At 36.2% G+C, this 22,582-nt stretch overlaps 1 protein-coding gene across 1 annotated transcript; it reads right to left on the reverse strand.

The window, feature by feature from the left end:
• Window positions 1-3,386: 3,386 nt before the first annotated feature.
• LOC116163118 (phospholipase A2 A2-actitoxin-Ucs2a) lies at window positions 3,387-18,280 on the reverse strand. Its single transcript, XM_031476967.1, has 5 exons — window positions 17,984-18,280; window positions 5,632-5,791; window positions 3,840-4,070; window positions 3,632-3,744; window positions 3,387-3,579 (listed from the first exon to the last, which is right to left on the reverse strand). The coding sequence occupies exons 1-5, from the start codon at window positions 18,018-18,020 to the stop codon at window positions 3,413-3,415; spliced, it is 708 nt and encodes a 235-aa protein (XP_031332827.1). The 5' UTR covers window positions 18,021-18,280; the 3' UTR covers window positions 3,387-3,412.
• Between the last annotated feature and the right edge of the window lie 4,302 nt (window positions 18,281-22,582).

The following is a 22,582-nucleotide window of genomic DNA, read 5'->3' on the forward strand; positions in this document are numbered from 1 at the left end:
CATGAATTGTAGGAATATTTTATCCTGCCCAGCGGGGTCCAGTAATAAACACTGCACGTCCCTATCCACATACTTCTAACTGCCTGCTAATGATCAAAGTGAATAAGCCCTTAGTTTGATTACTTGTCACTTAATTCCCCAAATTGGCATTGGCAATTTGGAACTACTGACGCTTATTTCTTTTGTGAACGAAACCAGCATCATTTATTAATAAAACACAGTAGGGTTATTTCTGGGTACCTATTTAGCAGCCAGTACTTCAGATTCAAGTGTGAGTGCTAGCAAAGAGTACCCATGGTTACTCTTTGGTATAACCTTCCTTTTTTCCAAAAATCGACTGCACCAAAATTTCTCGGGAAAAAACTTTTCCTTATTAATTTTGGTGCGTAGAATCCAAAACAATTCGTACTTTTTCGATCAGACTTCTCAATCAAAAGTTATAGACTAGAAACCAATTTCGAAAGAAAATTCAAAGGGCTGTAAGTTTTGAACTAGTAGCCCAATCTTGGAACTGTTTAAATTATGGTCTATTCTCAAACGAATTTGGAAATTACCGACCCATATCTTTGCTATCTGCTTTCTCAAAAATTCTTGAGAAAGCGTTTTATGCACGATTAATGAACTTCTTACTACGCCACAAGATCCTGTATCCGCATCAATTTGGTTTCCGAAGAGGATTATCCACCCAAGATGCAGTCCTTTCATCTGTACGCTGTATCTTCCGAAATCTCGAATTAGGGAAAAAAGTCACTGGACTTTTTTTTGATTATTCTAAAGCATTTGATGTAGTAGATCAATCCCAAAAAATAGTATATTATTCCATGAGCATGTAATGGTGGTTATTACTCATGAGAATGTGTTTGCGGCACGAGCCGAAGGCGAGTGCCGTAATTCTTTCGAATGAGTAATAGCCATTACATGCGAATAGAATACTATACTTTTTCTACGAATATTTGGCAAAATTTAATGAAAATATTGAAACTTGACGTTTGTTACCATACCAATTGCAGTTGAGTTATTTTATAAATATTTAAAGTTGGTCATACTGTGACAGTGTGACAATTGAGATGATATCAGAGATGTCAAAAGGTTGCCAAGCTTTCGTCTCTCATTTCTTAAAATTTGATCGTTAAAATTGTGGGTTTATTGCTATATGTAATTATAGCTAATCGCCTAAACATTGAATAATGCGGGTACTACCAAAACTACGACAAAATAACAGGCATGTGCGACTTACGAAGTAACAGAATTTGTATACGAATACTTCACCTCACTTCCTATTTTTACACTTTGAAGATCCTTTTGTAAGTAGTAAGTAGTTGTCTTTTAGGTCGAGAAAATGCGAGTGAAATATTCAAATTTTCATATTTATATTTAGCTTAGATCGATCTAAGATATTTAGACTTTTCCGGCTATAAATTTAAACATAATTTTTTTGCCGTTTCTGTTATATTTGGCGGCGGCGTACAACTTCATTATTTTCATTTTCGCTATCCATCTTGACACTTTCAAATTCGATGCGTCGGTAATACAGTGATCTTTTCCTTTGAGTTCAATTCAGCAACTTAATTTATATTAAAACCGGTCTAAATTAGCATGGGATGTTTTATTTAATTTAATATTGATTTTCAATTATACAATTTTGCATTCACATTTTGTTTTTTGTGTTATTAAATCTAATTCTTAGATTTGGGCAAGTCCTATATTTCGATACAAAGGGAAGTTACAACCAGATAAATTGACAGATCGATTCTTTGTTTTTTATGAATCTTTCTCATTGGCTGGCTGCGGTGAGTTTTTTTAAAGCCATGCCCAGTGATTAATTATTACTCACTGCTGTTATCCAATAATGTGAAGAATTTATACTCTTACTTCATAAAATTGGAACGTTTAATGTATTCATTAACCCATATGAGTAGAAACTCCTTTATTTCATACTGTCCGCTATACAGTACATTACATCATTCATTTGAGTCCGGAAAGTGATCTATTACATCACAATGCCGGAAAGTGTTGCGTAGCAACTGATAATTTTCTGACAAGAAGAAACGTCAAATTTATTTAAGACGATAGCTATTTACATTATCATTCGAAAGCTTAAGACTATTAATTATACAATTAGAATTCTNTTTTTTTATAGCCCACAAGAGATCCCTTCAGAAGGTGTCGAGTCAGTCAATTAGCAGGTGGATTAAGATGTCTTAAAATCTAGTGGGATGGATACTATTTTGTTTGCTGCACACAATACTCGGCATGCTTCAGCTTCTATAACTATTGCTAGTTGGTCGGCAAAGTCACAGACGTTTGCTCGATTTTATAAAAGACTTAGACCCTTTGACAAATTACAGGACTTGCTAGTGCAGTCCTCTTTAATTAATAGTGAAGCACCGAAATTTTTGTTCAGTGTATTGATTTCTTTAGAACGCTCAATTCTAATTTAGGCACTTTTAGTAACCTAATAGGTTTTGATGAAGTTATGATACTTTGATTAGATGTTGTTGCTTCTTTCAAGATCTACACTTATATTTATGAGACGAGAGCAACTTATAATTTATGGATCAAACGAACTTACCTTAAGTGAAGTTCGACCCAAATTATGAGTTGCTCTCGTTGAAATAAATATGTCCCACCCATCCCGGGCCCAAGTGGCAACAACATCAGCTTTGAATGAATGACGATTTACGGATTCGCCCCTGGCTGGCGGCGTGCGAGGTGGAGTACGTGATTTTTTGTCTTTAAAACGTTGTGGTTTAGATGCGTAGAAAAGGGGGTACTACACTTATATTTATTTCAACGAGAGCAACTCATAATTTGGATCGAACTTCACTTAAGGTCCGGCACTGAGCTCGATATAATGGATTTTGCATAACTACTTGCTTTACGAAATAAACCACCTCTACTTAAGGGTTGGTTTTGGAACTTGTTTTATACATTTCTTTTAATTTAATATTAAAACATTACTTGGCCGCTGAACGTGAGAGATATATCCATTAATAAAACGCCCAATCAAAAATTATAAAATCTATAAAATCATTATTTATGGATATTTTTGAGGATTTGGTATGATAAACGAGCCTCGAAGCTTGTGAACGTGTAGACCCTGAAAAACTGTAACAATTCTAGAGAATCGTGTCCACAAATTGTGTGCCCAAAGCGTACTGTTAATTTTGCAACATTAATTTTTTATGTACTCCAAAATCCGCATTTTTATTTAAGATGCAGACAACTTTATTTGAAATATTAACAAATACCGATGTTGGGATGCGTTTGCGCAACCACGAAGAGAAAATTGAGAAAATGTTTGGTCTTATTAAAAGGTGTCAAGTTAATAATACACATATACAATTATTACTATAATGTTTAGATTATGTACACGGATAAAGACTAAAATTTTAAGCACGAACGTTGACAATTACGGCACCATAAGTGCGTTTTGGAGCAGTCGTACTGGAGACGAGTGACAGAGTGCTCTGGAGGATGGACAAGGATATTTACTTAAGCATTCGGAAAGCATCTTGTCGCAACGACATATTTTATATGCACACGATCCTGCATCGTTCCATTCATCATTATCTATTGCTGCAACAGAAGTTTGTAACGAATCGGTAGTTTTGACCAGATTTGCCCTTACCATTCCCACAAATGGGTTTATTGTTGAAGCATTTCCAGTAAAAAGGAATAAAATATTCTAAAAATGTCGGACAATCGGATGCATCGTAACATCGGTCGTGTTTCTTGCAGCACCTACGACATTTTACGTAAATTTATTAATGTTATTAATGAAAATGTACACGGGGGATTATACCAGTATTATATAATTTCTTGTATGAGTGCTTTACCTGTCAATTCCGTCTACTGGGTATCCAGAACCCAAAAATCCACAATAGCATCCGTAGCCCTTATAAATTAAGGGATCGCATCCTGTAGCGCAACTGATCATATTGTAGAGATGAATCACGCCTCTTTTTCTTCGGTTTGAAAAATTATATTCTTCAGTATCAGCGTCAGTGTTGAAGGCGCTGCTGTTACTGTTTCCTGGAGATTCATCAACGTATTCTAAGTGGGAGTCGCTGAAACAGCAGAAATTTTCCTAATTTGTAACCTCACACAGTTGTCCCTCAAAAAAACGCGCTAGAAACAAATTACCTACAAACGTGAACGTTATTTTGGAATAATCATGCAAGAGAAGATTAGCTCTTGATGCTGCCATTTGTTGTCTCTTTATGATTGCAAAATGTGGCCATGTACCTTTTCTTTTTACACTGGTGGCACTTTCAGGAAATTCTTTCTTTTTCTTTTCACTTTCCCCGATAGATTTCTCTCGAAACTCTTCTTTGAAACTATGGAGTTCTAAATTCCTGCTTCCTTAAATCCTCCTCTAGTCTTGTTACTGCCAACTTTCTGATCAGCGTTGATTTTCTTAGTGGTCCCTGCGTCACGTGAATTCTCTGCAGTTTCTCCCACATTTCTTTCGATATCTGACAGTCATTGGTTAACTCAATTTGCTCACCAGGCATCCCAAGCGTCATCAAGGATTGCGCCTTTTGAACTAGGTTTTTCTTTCAACCATTAACGTGGCCGTCGAATTTCCATTTTCTCCAATTTGTAAATCAATCTTTTAAAAAATTCAATAATCTCAAAAGTTTGGCAAACGGCATTGAGGCAGTCAATTTTCGGATGACAAATTTGTGGGGTAAGCTGTTTTCCCATTGATTTGCGAAATATTGACATTTTAATTGTTAAGAAGTTCTTTAAATTTATAAACAAATCTTTGCTCAATCATATGATTTCTGACATAGCGAAAAAAATAAAGTAATATTCATATTTTAGTAAATGATTTGACTTTGAGAAACTTGTAACGATTTATTCTCTCCATTACATTACAAAGCATTATTATTGTTCACGGTTTATTACTTGTTGTCCTCGAAAATAATTTGAGTTCTTCTTTTATTATCATAAGTACCGGCATTTGTATTTCATATACTTAGAGTGTACCTACCTTTCTTTAGGTTTTGGCTGATATTTGGGTACCGCAATTTCCATTTCCATTTAATTCTTATTACCAGTTTAAGGACCATACATACGACATACGAGGGTGGTAACCTTAGATATTACTTCTTTGGTACCTAAATTGATTTGTATAAACTTCCATATTTAATTCTTTTGTAAAGCCTATGCGATATTTGGCAGATTTATTTGTTTATCTCGTGTGATGAATGTATATTAAAGGCAAAAAGTGAAAAATAAAATGAAATCTATATTTTTTGATCGGGAGGGACAGAATATTCCGGGAGCGGGTTTTCGGAGCCCAATTTTCCTACACCGGCCGATATTTTCAGAAAGCTAATTTAACGACACTCATGCCCGTCTATCCGTTGACAGATGCAATCATATGCGCTCAATCGTAACGTTAATATCAAAATTGGCAGGATCTCCATCAAGAAAGCAACGAATAAGCCTTCGCCGCAACCTGGTCTAATAAAAAATTTCAACGTAAATGTCAACTACCTACAAGTAGACGCACTTCGATTTAGTTTCTTTAAATGTAAATCCATACCAATACCCTTTTTACCGTTTTCTATTTCTTTATGGTAATATCATACTGCAAATAATTTTTTTTTATTCACTTACTTTACGTTTCCGCGCCCGAAACGTACTGATGGCCCAAACGGGTTGTTGGCGTATCCAAAATATACGGTTATGTTAGAATTCCCGAGGGATGACAACGGGATCGAAGCTTTTTTCTCTTGCGAATTTTCCTCGCCCCTACTTTCGTGTGGCGTCGTTGCAGCTAAAACGTTTAGAATAACAATTTAGTTAACAATACGAATTGAAATTATACTTCAGGTCAATGCCTGTTTCAAAAATTGAATAAAGCCCCGCACGTGCAATGTCAGGTATTTACGTTCACAAATTTTCTATTATATCGTTCGTAGGTATGTACCTTCGATGAAAATACTGATATTCTCACCAAATGAAATTTATTAACCGTACATGGCAAATTTTTGTTGAAACTATAATTACCAATTCCATATTGACTTAACTCCTACTAAAAGGATAGAGTAATTGTTTTAAGGAAGAATATTCATTACAAGATCTGAATCATGAATATGGACTTAAGCTTAAGGGCATTCATTCACTATACAGTATACAATACAGTGCAAAATAAAAGGGCTTCCATTATAGATGTATTGTTTAATTTATATACATATATTAAGTCATGGTAATTTTACCGATTCTTCACTGAAGGAATGTACTATTTTGAGAGGTGAATTAGAAGTCCCCGTATTCAGCTCAACGGTGTGGGCGATTTACTTACTTACGAGCTTTTTCCAATTATTTCTATCTGCCGCCTATACCTTCCAATTCTCTATAACGCACTTCAGTATATTTTCCATAACTTCCTGTAACCAATCTGATACTACCCCTACCCATAATTTTTCTATTTCTTTCAAATCAATTTCTTCAACCATTATCTCTATTACTTTTATTTGCTTTGCTTTTACATAATGTACAATGTATATGCTCTTCCCTTAGCCTTGCTGATAGTAATTTAAAGCGATTTATGTTCCTGTTTAAAACCATTGGCAAGTAGGTCAACTTTAGTTACATTATTTAATTGCCAATGAACCACACAGTTGTATAAAGTAATGTGCAGAGTGCCCATTATGTATGGGTATGGGTATATATCTCGCTAAATATGGAGTGTATTCAAAAATTGTCTATATAAAAGTTTTATTTGATTTCTCATAATAAGGCAGCATTCAGTTGTTTTTATTTCAGAAAACAAATGACTAACGAAAAACAATTGAATTTTTTTAAATGGCAGTGCACCTTTTCATTAGACTCATTTGATAGAGATTTTTTTTCTCTTTTTGATGACGTAACAGGTTAGTACCCTAATACTAGAAAATTTAAAAAAAAATTATTATAATCACATCAATAACAGTAATCTAGATATCGTACATTAAAATAAAACAAATGAATGTGCACGTTTGTTACCATTTTATTTTAAGGACAGGATATCAGATTAATGCTTAGCGATGTATCTGTAATAGGTTTTTGAAAAATTGTATAGTGCTGCTAACATGTTACTGTGGAAAATCCCGTGAATAATCAAGGGTAGCAAAAAAGAAGTAGGCGGGAAAAATAGGAAGATCGAGAATTATTGATATTAGCGTAGTAACGTATTGTACCTACGTATTTGTTTTGTGAATTCGTTTAATTCATTGATAAATAAAGCACTATTAAAATACCGTGTTTTACCAATTGTCGATGCTTTTTTTCATGGTGCCGAAACCCGGGAAAGAGGAAAGTGAATCGTGGAACTTTAATAACGGACAATTCGGTTTCTAACGGACGTGCCGGTATTGACAGTTAAAGTGTAAAAATTTGATTAACGTCATAACGTGAACTGTTTGTCAAAAATAGTGCATTAACTGAAGCATATCATGAATCAAGCGCTAAAGAAAACGTATCGGACGCAGCTAACGAAACTTGTGGATCGGGCTAACGAAATGTCTGATGATAACGCGCCGGTTGACCACAAGGAAGCTATTGTTTTAATTAACAGACTGAAATCGGTGAACGACTCGTTAAAACGCGTAAATATTGAAGTAGCAAGTGAGATACCCGTCGATAAGATTGAATCAGAGTGCGAGAAAATTATCGAATACGAAGATAAGGCGGTTGCAGCGATTGCCAGGTTGGAATTCGAACTATCAAGCGCGGGTGGAAAATATGCAGCCAGCATCGTCGACGCCGAAGAAGACGTGGGGTCCATTACAGCCGAAGGACGTGCAGCCAGAGCAGCTTCTACAAGGGCAGAAACCAAAAGGGCGGTGAGATTACCCAAATTAGAATTAGTAAAATTTAACGGTGATTATAAAATGTGGCCTGCCTTTTGGGAGCAGTTTGAGACTGCTGTTCACAATAATAACGATCTAGGGGAATCTTCTAAGTTTACATATTTAAAGTCTGTTTTAACTGGAAATGCTTCAATAACCGTTCAAGGTTTAACGTCCAGTAGTTCAAGCTATAAAGATGCAGTTGAGCTTTTAAAGGAGCAGTACGGAAATAACGAAAAAATTGCCGATAACTACACTCAACAGCTGTTAGCTTTAACTCCAGTCAAAACCACAAATGATGTTTCATTGAGAAAATTATACAATACAGCTTCAAAAATAACGCGATCTCTGCAGACGCTGGGAGTGTCTCCACAAAATTATGGGATGATGGTGAAATCTATTTTATTAAAAGCACTACCCTTTACTATGAGAACTGAATTCCTCAAACGACAGGTTACAACTAATGATAATGATGATAACGAGTCTGTTGCTGGAAGTGTCATAAGTTCTAAAGAAATCTCATATGAACATCAAATTTCTCAACTTTTAAACTTTATTAAGTTAGAAGTAGAATCAATTGAACAGGCTAAAGTTTTGGAAGATGAGCCTAAAAGTAACGAGAAAAATTCAGTTCACAAAAATAGATTTCAGAAATCTAGTGATAAAACGTGCACAGCAGCAGGTTTGCTTACATCTGTAAAAGAACAGTGCTTGTTTTGCAACTCTAACGATCATGGCGCGATGGATTGTGATAGCAAAATAACGCTGGCGCAAAAGAAAGAGATTTTAAAATCTAAAGGGTGCTGTTTCCGATGTACCAAGTCGAATCACAATTCAAGGTTTTGTCGAGTAAATGTATCTTGCGCAAAGTGTAAAGCGAAACACGCAACGTCTATGTGTGATCCAGATTATAAGAAGAAATCTGCAACTGTAACTGCATCCACGAAAAATGACGCATCGAGTAGTAAATTTGAGTCGACAAATTTGTTAGCGAACGGGTGCTTAGGCAAAATAATTTATTTACAAACCGCTTGTGCACAAATAATAACGAACAGTGGCCTACCTAAGAGTTTTTTACGTATGGTTATAGATGGAGGTAGCCATTTAACTTTTATCAAAGAATGTGTGTCACGAAAGCATAACTTACCTGTTATAGGGACACACAAAATATCGATAATGCCTTTTGGAAAATCTGAAAGGGCTCCGGCTCGCTTATGTCGAAAAGTATCATTAACGTTGAAAAGCGAGTATATTAACGATGAGGTGACTCTCAACGCGATTGAAGTGCCCGAAATTTGTTTTGATTCATTGAGCGCACCGTCATTAAAAGAACCATTGATACATGAGTTCAGCATAAATTATCGATTAGCGGATTTGTGCTACTCTAACGTTAACGTTCATCATGGAATATCGCTTTTAATTGGTTCTGATTTTTATTGGAAAATAGTGACCAATAACACGAAGAAAATCACTGAAGACTTGATGGCGATCGAAACCAAATTTGGTTGGACAATTCACGGTGTAGGCAGCGGACATTTTAACGAATATGCGTTTTCGGTCGGGATTAACGTGGCGAACATTTTACACGTACAGTGCGAGCTCGATTGTGAGACTGTTGGTAACGGGTTAAGAAAACTTTTGGACTCTTGAAACAATCGGGATAAACAATGATAACGTGACGGACAAATCTCATACTAAACACTTTTTAGATGAGAATATAACTTTTGAAAACGATAGATATTGTGTTGCCATGCCTTGGATAGAGCTAAACGTACGGGTTGACTCTAATTTTAACGGTGCCTTCAATAGGCTAAAGTCATTAACGCGCAAACTCAACGAACGCGGCAAACTTCGGGAATACGATTGTGCGATGCGTGAATACATGAACAATGATTGTGCCGAACTTTTACCGGAAGTGACAAATGACATTCGAATTTATTTTATGCCGCACCGGGCGGTATATCGGGATGACAAAGACACTTCAAAATTAAGGATCGTGTTTGACGCGTCGGCGCACGCCCCTGGTATGCTTTCGTTAAATGACGTACTTTTGCAAGGCGAAAATTTAGTGCCGTTTCTTTTACGAATTTTAATGAACTTTCGTGTCGGACGAGTTGCATTTACAGCCGATATCGAGAAAGCTTTCTTGCAAATCGCTATAGCAGAACGCGATCGTAATTCTCACAGTTTTTTGTGGTATAGCGTTCCTATTGATGACGTCAATAATCTTCCACGAATATCAAAATACCGAATGAAACGTGTAACGTTTGGGATTAAGTGCAGTCCCTTCTTGCTGGCGGTTACACTTAAGAAACTTTTACAATCGCAGCCGGAAAATCTAGCAGACACTTGCGAAATTTTGAGGTCTTCATTCTATGTGGATGACTTGGTAGTAGCAGTTGATAACGTAACTCAAGCCGAACGTATTTACTAAGAGTCCAAAGAAATTTTAGCTAAAGCTAATATGAATTTACGTAAGTGGAACAGCAATGACGTTTCGCTCAGAAAATTGATGAAACGCGAGGAAAACGTTAATGCCAAGAAAGTACTTGGAATTTTATGGTACCATAACGATGACGAGTTAGCAGTAGATATAACTTCAGTTTTATATGAAATCGATAATAAATCTATAACGAAACGTGGGGTGCTACAAATAGTATCGAAAATTTATGATCCACTTGGCTTTATGAGTCCCTTTTTGGTAAGAGCAAATAAGATATTGCTCCAAGAAATTTGGAAACTTAAGGTCGACTGGGATTCAACCACACCTGATAATATCACCAATGAATGGTTGAGATGGTGTTTTGAACTGAAATCTTTGAAACATTTTTCGTTTACCAGATGTGCACTCGAAGACAGAAACTCCGAAGTTTCACTTCACATTTTTGCGGACGCGAGCCCAAAGGCGTATGGAGCAGTGGCGTATCTCAGAGTAGTTAACGAAAACGAAGTCGAATGTAACTTTATCATGTCTAAGGGTAGAGTAGCTCCAATTGACAAAAAGGGAGATAAGAGCTTAACGTTACCAAAACTGGAACTCACCGCGGCAGTCTGTGCAACTCGACTTCAGAAATTTATACTTGAAAATATTGACGTTAAATTTCATTCCTGCACTTTGTGGACAGATTCGAAAATAACGATATATTGGATCATGGGCAAAGCTGACAGGTGGAAACCGTATGTTCGCAGTCGTGTAACTGAAATTAAGAAGAACTCAGTTGGAGTATGGCGCCATTGTCCAGGGGCAGAGAATCCAGCAGATTTACTAACGAGGGGTGTAACATCTAAAGGTCTTATGACATCGGAAGTTTGGAAACATGGACCTAATTGGCTGAAATTTAAACCAGAAGAATGGCCTGAAGAAGATATCGCGATAGGATCTGAAGCATCTGTTTTGCTCGTACAAGGAGAAGAAGTAATCCAGAATAACGAACCAATCTTCAAACTTGAGAGATTCAGTAGTTTGGAGAAAATCTTTAGCATTACCGCTTATGTTAAAAGATATTCCCATAATCTAAGAAATAAAAAGAACAAAAGAACTGGAAGCTTGAAGGCTCAAGAGTTAAAGGAGGCTGAAAGATATTGGATAAAGGTAACTCAAGGACAGCATTTTTCAAGTGAAATAGCTGACCTAAGAAGAGGTAAAAAAATTGAACCCTCTTCTCGAGTTTTAACGCTAAGTCCCTTTCTTGATGAAGACGATATAATGAGATTAGGAGGCCGTTTACAGGAAAGCTCCTTACCGTACCAAACGAAATATCCTGTGGTGTTACCTAAAACGTCATTTCTAACGGATAAACTTATTTCGAACTCTCATGTTTCCACAATGCATGGTGGAGTAAACGTGACGATGGTACATATAAGAAAACGATTTTGGATTTTACAATGCAGGCAAAGAGTAAAATCTATACTGAGCAAATGCATAATTTGCAAGAGATTACGAGCAAAACCTGGCAATGAACCTTTTGCACCCTTACCAAGAAGTAGGGTGTCTTCAGCAGAACCATTTAAGGTAACGGGCCTAGATTTCGCTGGACCTCTATACATTATCAACGAATCGAGGCGGCAAAAGGCTTACATCATGCTGTTAACGTGTGCTGTGGTACGTGCCGTACATCTTGAAATAGTTCCTAATCTAACAGCAGAGAGCTGTATTAACGCATTTAGACGGTTCATTTCAAGAAGGGGAGTTCCGGATATCATTTATTCAGACAACGCGAAAACATTTAAGAGAACAGCTTTAGAATTGAAAGAATTATACAAAATAATTTGCACCGATAAATTTCAAAATTTTGTCACAGGACGTTGCATTGAATGGAGATTTATTGTGGAGCGCGCCGCGTGGTGGGGCGGATTTTGGGAACGAATGGTCAAAACTGTAAAAGATGCTCTAAAATTGTCACTTGGAAAGAAATCCCTTGATTGTGACGAACTACAAACCATCATTTCAGAAATTGAAGCTACGGTGAATATGAGACCGCTTACCTACTTGGATGATCAGCCCGAAAATTTAATGTTTTTGACACCAGCACATTTCCTTTTGGGTAGTAACGAATGTGGATTTCATATCAACAACAANCATTTTATCGCTAATTTCATTTTGTCTTCAAGGTTTAATAATATTAACGTACACGTCATTGGTTTTATTTTAATGTATTAATGTTATGGATGTAATTGTAATAGGTTTCTTTTTGAAAAATTTGTATTAGGGTACTAACCTGTTACATCATCGAAAAGAGAAAAAAATCTCTATCAAATGAGCGTACTGAAAAGATGCACTGCCATTTAAAAAAATTCAATTGTTTTTCGTTACTCATTTGTTTTCTGAAATAAAAGAACTGAAATTAAAAAAAAACTGAGAAGTGAAAAAGAGGAGGCAATGTAAACAAGCGCCAAAAATTTTGAAAAACAATAGAAAGAAAAGGTATAAAACACCATAATAAATATGTTCATACGGTTAGGCACAAATTTCTGGCAGGGTGGCCAAACACAAGTTGAATTGATCTTTGTATTGGAAACAAGTATACACTTGGATGGGGGGAACGAGAAGTACGATTTTCCATAGTTAGGAAGGGGATATGCGTCTTGTGTTCGTTCTCAGAAGAATGTTTGTAAATGTTATGCAAAGTAACAGGTTTTACAGTTTTCACAAAACAAAATGACGCACATACATACAAAACAAACATTTCTCGAAGTAAACCGATGTTCGAAATGGATTTTTTGGGAGCTATCCTCCAAAATTTGAGTTTCTTTTTAATTATTATCTCAAGAACCATAACACAAAAATATGGAACGCAGAGGTGCACAAAAATGATCTCAACAAAGTTTGGTATTAGTTTTTAAAAACGAAAATACATTCCCTTGAATTTTTGTCGAAATTGGGGTGTAATCGACAAAATTCGAGACGTTTTGGAATCTACGAAGCTACATTAATAGGAAAAAGTGTTTTCCCGATCATTTTTGGGGTAGTCGATTTTCGGTGAAAATGCAAAGTCTTGCCTATATTTTGAATCGGAAAAATGAGTTGTCAGAAATCGACCGGGAAAAAACATTTTCTTATAGATTTTGACATGTAGAATCCATAACTTCAAACAAAGTTACAGCCCCGTCAATTTCTTCTTGAAATTGGTTTTTTGCCTATAAATAAGAATCGTTGATAGGTTTCATCATTGTATTTATACAAAATAAGTTTACGGAGTCGGGAAAAAACTTATCGGACCTAATCTCATTTATTTAGCGGAACACCCTGTATATTTTAATGTAAAAGATAGCTTATTAATTATTCTTTTCAAAAATATGACACGCCATGAGTGATACCGGTTCCTATCTATTTTTTACCATATTTTCCTCAAAGTGAAAAATCGCTATTGGCTGCATTTTGTTGTTCGTCTGTCCGTCCGTCACACATACTGAGCGATATGGGTCTCATTTGGAAGGGCTTAATGCAAGGATTCCGTGCGTACAGTTATTTTTGTTTTGCGCATGCGGAGTCTCAAAAATTTGGTTTAACGTATGTGTAATGCTAACTTTTTTCATTTATGAAGACATTTAAATGAAATTTGATTAGATGCACTGTTACTTTTGGTTAGAAGAAGATAGAAAAAAACTGAAAAATCACCACGTTAGTATAACACGCTCGAGGATGGCGCCCAGATGCCCCACATCATGTAGCTCCGTCCCTAAAGTTGTTAATTACATGGACCCGGTGGGTTGTCTTTCTACAAGCGTTCTTCTACGAGGCAGCATTTGCTGTCAGCCAGCCAGCCAGTCGGCCAAGCACTCTCAACAGATTGCTCAAAAGGTCACTTACGTCCCTGCTCACGCACGCTACACCTGCTTCTTTGACTGCACCAAGAAGAGTGTATGCTTTTTTCGTTTTTAACTATTTATTGCCTTTTTTTATGTTTTTATGATCGATATGAAATTTATATTGTTTTTTTTTCCTAATCCTGATACCGGATTCACGGGTTTGCCGCTTCCGGAACCTCACCTTATGAAGCAAGTTATGGTTAATACAATTTGTTGTTTAATCATAATAAAGACCTTTGATTATTCAATTGAATGAACACATTGTTTATGCCTTAAAGAAAATCGTAGAACAGTTCTGTTGCCGAAAACGGAATTCCAAAATTACGATTATTAATGCGAATAATCTTCAAGAGTATACGACGTATACCCTCATACAAGGATTATTTAAATAGCTCGTTTCATTCAGTTTTGTACGACTTGTATTTACCTATGTGTGCCAGAAATTGACTCACACTTTATTATTTTAGGTAGATTGTCTTGGTTTTTACTGATTTGTAAGTCTAGACCAAATTTGAGTTAATTTCACTGATCAGTTTCTGAATAGTAAATTTTGAGTATATTTAATAAATTCAATTTTGGAATGTATGTAATGGGTGTGAATATTTTCATTTAAACATAATGCGACGTGACAGACGTAAACTAATATCAATTTGAAATCCACTGTATATAATGTATATTAGGTTTTGTAAACGTAGATAGTATAATTTGTTGTAAGTTTAAATTTAGAATAGAGGGAATGTACTTTGGTCGGAGACAAAGGGTAAATTTTAATCAATGCGATTGAAGTCGTCGTGAAGGTCGCATGCTAATCGCAGGTTTTTAACGCGCACTACCACAAACTTGCAAAATAGTGCCTAAAACGATTGTCGTTTAGGACAATAGTACCCAGTCAAAGTGTAAAGCAAAACAAGTGCATATTCGTGTAAAAATATCGGGATGGAAAGTGAAATAGCAGTAACGTGCAGTTTTTAAAAAGGGTTCACGAACTAGTCAATCTGAAAAGACCAACGGCTAAAGCACGCGTTTTGTACATCGCTTTCAAATTGTTTAATCGCTAGATTTGTTTTCAAAACTAAGGAGCAGTGACGTTTTAAATACAAATCGAGTGCTGTACTTCATTTATTCGAGGAAACTGAACTGCAGAGGAGGGTGACAAAATTCAAACAACCAGAAGGTGGCCATCTACGACGAGCCTCAGAAAAAAATTCCAAGGTTCGACATCGACCGAATCAAGTTCAACAAACTCATGCTGAATCAAGAGACTTCATTCATAAGGTAAAAGACAATATTCCTTTATACTAATTAAATCCAACAGCGTACGTAACTTTAAAAAACTCGGCGGTCGATTTTGTTGTGAAGAATTAATGACAAAGTTCTTTAACTTTTGACTAGTAGCCCAATCTTGGTAACTGGTTGAAATTATGGATTCTACAGGCCACATTCCATAAGTACAATTTTTTCCGGGTCGATCTGAGACAAATTTTTTGCAGGCCTCAAAAAAGGGCAGTGTATAACCTTCCTTTTTTACCAAAAATCGACTACACCAAAATTTCTCGGGAAAACACTTTTTCTTATTAATTTTGGTGCGTAGAATCCAAAACAATTCGTGCTTTTTCGATCAGACTTCTCAATCAAAAGTTATAGACTAGAAACCAATTTCGAAAGAAAATTCAAAGGGCTGTAACTTTTGAACTGGTAGCCCAATCTTGGAACTGTTTGAAATTATGGATTCTACAGGCCACATTCTATAAGAAATTTTTTTTCCCGGGTCGATCTGAGTTATTTATGAAGTACGAATTTAACCCGGTGACTGAAGTGCTAAAGTATTTTCAAAAATTTAGAATTGTTTAGATAGTTTAGGTTTAGGTTTCTTTTTAGGTTCATCGTAACTGTAATTATTTGCTTTATTTGTGTGTTTAGTTAAAATTCAGATCTTTTGCAATCGTAATTATTACAAACACTAATCCTTACTCACATGGAACAAAAAGGTTCTGAAATTCAAACGTACACCGAATTATGAAAATTGTGTAATTCCTCCAGGCATATTAGAGTATCAATTTCTGTAGTAATATCTTGCCCAACTTTTGATTATTATTTGTTGAAATTAACCAAGGATCTGTGAAGATCAAAACTGACTTAATTATTCCTTATTACATACCCATTATTTACCCATACTTTACACCGACATCGAGAAACGAAGGATAAGAAGAATATACACGGCGAATCATCGATAATTTGTAACCGCCCGTTACATGTAAGTAAGACAGACATTATAATACCCTTCATTTTCCTTATCAACCGAAAAATATGGACCCTTTGTATAGGAGATGCCCTATATCAAAATGATATATTTGCGCAAAATTAAACGAAGCTAAAATTTGATATTTTTAATGATCAGTGTAAGCTTTGATTTAACGGAATCATTAACAAACAAACGCTATCTTCACAAAAAAAACAAATACATTTGACACATGGCATACTTATAATGCAACATTAAAAAAACCCTAAAGTAAATCTAAAAAAGCGCCAGAGGGATTATTGGATTTGATCCATTTTCAATAGGCGTGTTGTATGCGGTTTGAACCAAATCGCCCCACGCGTTTGGAAATTATCGTGTTCACGGACAGACGGACACCATCGATCGTAAGGAAATCGGATTTTTAGATTGTTTCAGATTTTGATTTTACGTACTCGAATCTGGATTGTTCTGTTGTTGTCGACAATGACAACAGTAATTTGCTTGTCATACTCAAGATCGACATTAATCTCAATTACCAACGAGGCCTATAATAAATAATTGACCATGCCTTTGTGCTACTTCAAACATGGTTAATGAGAATCTCTCAACCTTTTCGGTAACGTTTGAGTGAATGGTTTATTCATTTTTCTTAAACAAAAGCAAGCAGTTTGTTTATTTCAAGTAAAATTTCTTGTATTAAACGTACTTCCGCAGCTGCACGCACATATCGTGATGAATAAGAAGAAAGTGGAATAACTAACATGTGAAATTGCAATTTCTTGGCATTCATTTACCATATAAGTTTGATTAAATGCGAAAATAACGTAACAGGAAGCATACGCGATATCAATTCCACAATTTTAAATTCGGATGAAATGCAATTTTTTGTAGATCAAATAAAGTTCAAGACTAATGTACGCAAGGAAAATAATTTCATCAATATCCATAATCTAAGTCAAGGAGAACCTCATTTTAATACCAAACTTTAATTATGGCATGAACATGACCCGGTCCGACTTATTGCAACTCAAAATTCAAGATTATTCTCTATTATTCTAAGCTAAATCCAGTTTACGTGCTTTAATAATGATTATATGACAAACTAATGGGAATAGATTTACGAAAATTCGTTATTGATTTTTTTTTAATCAACCAAATGCATTATGCCATAAACCGAACAATTTCGACATTTTTAAAAAGTGTGTGCCAAGGTGTTTGGTGAAGGAATTAAAGTGACGAATCTGTATACATTAACATAGTATCATAAATTTAAGCATCATTATGGACCGATTAGAAATACGCTTATTTACTATATACTTATTAAGTATGTAAAAAGATGGTTAGTAGAGAATATCTTTTCGGAATAATCTAAGGGCTCTCTAACAATTTGCGTGTTTTTCTTCTTTTACAGGATAGAAGTTACTGTTTGGGGATGTTCTTTTCGATTTTATAGGTATCATCCACCCAATATTTGGTGCCTTGAGGGTTTAGGTAGTTTATTGTAATTATTACTATCGTGAATCTGAAATCTAACTAATAAATCAAGCTAAGCACCCCTAACTTATAAGTAATTACTCCTAGTACTCACCTACTGAATACACCAGAAATATGTAAAACAATCTCATATTGAATGAATCGATTTAATTTTTCACTCTCACTAGTTTGGTATCATAAAAGCTAAACGCAAAGCAGTCATCGTCGCCACTGCATTTGCTCAACTGCACTATCATTTGAGTTAATTAGATACTATTGGTCCAAAAGAGTTAAGTAATATTTAAGGTGATGGTCAACAACTAAAGTTCCATCAAAAGAATTACATTATGGCATTGCCTAAGTGTATTCAACCGGTTCATAGCGCATATTACAAAGAAAAAAGACCAACGAGCGCGGTTTGCGAGTGTTTTTGTAGTACAATTACTTGTTACGCGTTTAGTCGAAAGTAACAACAATAATATTTTATGGTGAAATTGAAACCGTCCGATGCGGGAGGTCGTGCACTTTTCCCTTTCTCTGGAATTCAGTCTGATTTGTTCGTAGGAAAAAATGCGCATTGAAAAAATTGTACCGTGCCGGTAATTGTTATTTGGCTAATGATGCCTTCCAGACTAATGCGCCGACACAATGCGATTTTTCACATAGAAATGCGTCGGTGAAATTTCGTGTTATTAATTAGGTATATACGTTACTTATCGATCATCACATGGAAACGAATTAAACATTACACAATAAGGCAATTAAACGTTAATAGGGTGAAAGCACAATTATTGAAATGACAAAAATGGAAATGCTTGTTAAATACCAAACATCGTAATATCTATTTTATAGTACTGGGATAATGAGACCGTTAAAAAAGAAAGAGGCCTGAAACTACAAATTAGTGCCTAATCAATAAATTGCGTCCATACGTATCGCGTTAGAATATAGTTAATTGAATTATTTGATATAGTTAGTTTACCACTAAATGATGACATTCGGAAAATGGTGCGGATAACTTGCTGTTTATTAAAGAACCTTTGCACGGGATAAGCTTCAAAGGACTCCATAAGAAGGATGAGGATTTGCAGCTAGGTCTGGGGTTTTTCGTTCTGAAAATTTATTATACAGCGATGTTTCTACACTAATACCCGTTTGCACCGACAACTTTAAGCGTAGCTTAAAATCCATGGCAACGATTATTGAGACAATGGTTGTCATGGATTTTAAGCTACACTTAAGCTAAGCCCCGCTTAAATTTGTCGGTGCAAACGGCCATTAAACCTATAACAATATTGAATATCATTTGACTGAAATACGCCTAATTTTGTTTAATGATAATATAATTAACGCCTTCATTTATATTTTAAATATATTTTACTACTATGTACTAGATTTTAAAACAGACAAAAAGTACAGTTGAACTTATACATTTGATAGCATCATTAAGTAGAAATAAAAAATGGAAATATTTTAAAAAGGAATGCTAAAAATGAAATTTTGCCATGCTCTTCCAAAGATCATTATCTAATATTATTTGGACATAAATTTCAAAAAAAGATATTATAACTTTTGATTGAGAAGTCTGATCGAAAAAGTACGAATTGTTTTGGATTCTACGCCCCAAAATTAATAAGAAAAAGTGTTTTCTCGAGAAATTTTGGTGTAGTCGTTTTTTGGAAATAAGGAAGGTTGTATACTGCCTTTTTTTGAACCCCGAGAAAAAAATTGCCCCAGATCGACCGGGAAAAAAATTTTTCTTATAGAATGTGCCCTGTAGAATCCATAATTTCAAACAGTTCGAAGATTGGGCTAGTAGTTCAAAAGTTACAGCCCTTTGAATTTTTTTTTTCGAAATTGGGTTCTAGTCTATAACTTTTGATTGAGAAGTGTAATGGAAAAAGTACGAATTGTTTTGGACTCTACGCCCCAAAATTAATAAGAAAAAGTGTTTTCTCGAGAAATTTTAGTGTAGTCGATTTTTGGTAAAAAAGGAAGGTTATACACTGCCTTTTCTTGAGCCCCGAAAAAAAATTGTTTCAGATCGACATTTTCTTATAGAATGTACCCTGTAGAATCCATAATTTCAAACAGTTCCAAGATTGGGCTACTAGTTCAAAAGTTACAGCCCTTTGAATTTTCTTTCGAAATTTGTTTCTAGTCTATAACTTTTGATTGAGAAGTCTAATCGAAAAAGTACGAATTGTTTTGGATTCTACGCCCCAAAATTAATAAGAAAAAGTGTTTTCTCGAGAAATTTTGGTGTAGTCGTTTTTTGGAAATAAGGAAGGTTGTATATGCCTTTTTTTGAACCCCGAGAAAAAAATTGCCCCAGATCGACCGGGAAAAAAATTTTTCTTATAGAATGTGCCCTGTAGAATCCATAATTTCAAACAGTTCGAAGATTGGGCTACTAGTTCAAAAGGTACAGCCCTTTGAATTTTCTTTCGAAATTGGTTTCTAGTCTATATTACGTTAGATCTTTATGAAAACCTATTTATCATGAATCTATCTAGGCATCCTTTTAAGAATTTTCCGCTTCCCAAATCATGAAAATGTTTTTGAAATCTTCTTAGAACGAACCCTGAAGAATCTCTGTCTCTCAGAATCATCGAAATTATCACATTACCCATAAGGGAAAATAATAATAATAATAATAATAATTAAAGCCATTAATAGCTATGTTGGTAAGTATGAATTACATACTATCTCTAGATTTCCAATGTGAGTGTGTGAATATTTATTTTATTTTTTATTTTTCTTTAGAACCCTACATAACTTCACCAGACACAGACACTAATCGTTACTTGATTTTAATCCGTGCGATTAGTTAACCAGGCTAGACCTGAGTTCTCACAAGAAACACCGACAATAATAATAATAATAATAATAAGATCTTTATTCTTGAAACTGTGCATCACAGCCATTGAAACGTCATACAGAGTGAAAAAATAACAAACTTTACGTGCAGGTACAAACAACATTGAGTACCCCCTGTGGGCTCGGGGGTAGAATTGACCCACTCCCGCCCTGGAGGTCGTAGAAGGCGACCAATGGGACAGGAGGCGGCTAGTCCAACCGTGTCCTGAAATACCCTTAATCTGTTCCAATTCCTATAACTCCATCCTATAAACCTACCTTGATTATCCTGTCTATTAATCCCGAAATCCTAAGGTGGAGTGTGCCGAGAGGATGAATGGCTCTGCGTTAGTGAGTCGCTAGCACTCACGCAAGGGGAGTTTTCCGAAACTTACGTGCTTGGCGAGCATGCGGACTCTAGCTGGTTCCCTCACCTAAAAGGCGTGTGGTCCCTGCGACAAAGGGACATAAATGGCGATGTCGGTACAACTCTATTTGGACACTGTATCCCAGGTGGGTAGAGACGCAGTCTCACAATCCCACACCAGTTCGCTGGTCAGCCCCGAGGATTCTGGGAGGGGCATCCAGACATCGCCAATTTTGACCACGTTGGGCAGTCGTGGTGAAACAGCCCTTTCAGCAGGTGGCGGCGTTGCGCCTGCTGTGGACCGGCGACAGCGACCAGATAATGCTACCAATAAGAAGGAGGAGGATACGCCCCGGTTCTTGGTAGTTAGAAGGAAGGAAGGTGACTTTACAACTGTAAGTCCCTTCCTCATAAGTAAAGTATTATACGGAATAGTAGGAAATGTCAAAGATGTTAAAAAGGTGAAGGGAGAGCTATTGGTCGAGACGGTCTCAAATAAACAGTCGCGACAACTGATTAAATGTACGCGTTTCAGTGAATTCGAGGTTGAGGTAACACCTCATGGAATCCTTAATACGTCAAAAGGAGTAGTATTTTGTCGTGATTTGTTGAATTGCTCCATTGAGGAGATAAAGGACAATTTAAAAAGTCAAGGTGTGATAGAAGTAAGGCGAATTAGGACACGGAGGGAGGGAATATTTGTAGACACTGCCAACCATGTACTTACCTTTAACACCCCGAGGTTACCACGGACAATCCAAGCAGCGTTTTACCCCCTACAGGTGCGTCCATATATTCCAAACCCCCTTAGATGTTTTAACTGCCAAAGATTTGGACATTCTGCAGTAAACTGTAAATACGAAAGGAGGTGTGTATGTGGGAAACCTGCACATGAGGGCACTGCTTGTGAAGAACCAATTGAATGCCCGAATTGCAAAGGGCCGCATAAGGCGGTCACTAAAACATGTCCGGTTTTCAAATTAGGAATGAAAATCCAAGAAGTCAAAGTAGTGCAGAGACTGTCTTACCCAGAAGCTAAAAAGAAAGTGGGCACTCCAACAGCTCCCACTTCCTCCTATGCACAGGTGGCGTCCAGACCGGTTACGGCTCCCGAACCTGTTAAAAATATTGGCCCTGAAATAAGAGCAATTATTAAAGAAGAAATGGGATCGCTCATGCAAATTCTTACCGCTAAAATTGAACAATATCCTCGAGCTGTCTTCGGAAAGCCTGCAACTAAGCCGGTGACGAGAAATTCCAATCTAGTGATTGAATCAACTTGTACTTCCGAAGCAGATATGGAGACCGAAACACGAGGAGCAAAGCGGAAAACATCGCTGCCTCGAGTTCGGTCCAGAGAGTCGAGTATTACATCTCTAGATGAGGAGACGGTGGCAGAAGCTAAGCAGGGAAAGAAAAAGAAGGGATGGCCCAAAGGCAAGCCGAGACTGCCCCGTTCATCGGCGGACAGTTCGAAAGGGGCTTGCA

The sequence above is a fragment of the Photinus pyralis genome, unplaced genomic scaffold, assembly GCF_008802855.1.
Source record: "Photinus pyralis isolate 1611_PpyrPB1 unplaced genomic scaffold, Ppyr1.3 Ppyr1.4_LG2, whole genome shotgun sequence".
NCBI lineage: Eukaryota > Metazoa > Arthropoda > Insecta > Coleoptera > Lampyridae > Photinus > Photinus pyralis.

Coding starts and splice junctions, on each gene's coding strand:
- LOC116163118 (XM_031476967.1), bottom strand. CDS start 18,020: ATGAGATTGTTTTACATATTTCTGGTGTATTCAGTAG. Junction 4,071..5,631: donor TTCGGGCGCGGAAACGTAAA/GTAAGTGAATAA, acceptor CTGCTGTTTCAG/CGACTCCCACTTAGAATACG. Junction 3,745..3,839: donor CCAGTAGACGGAATTGACAG/GTAAAGCACTCA, acceptor AAAATGTCGTAG/GTGCTGCAAGAAACACGACC.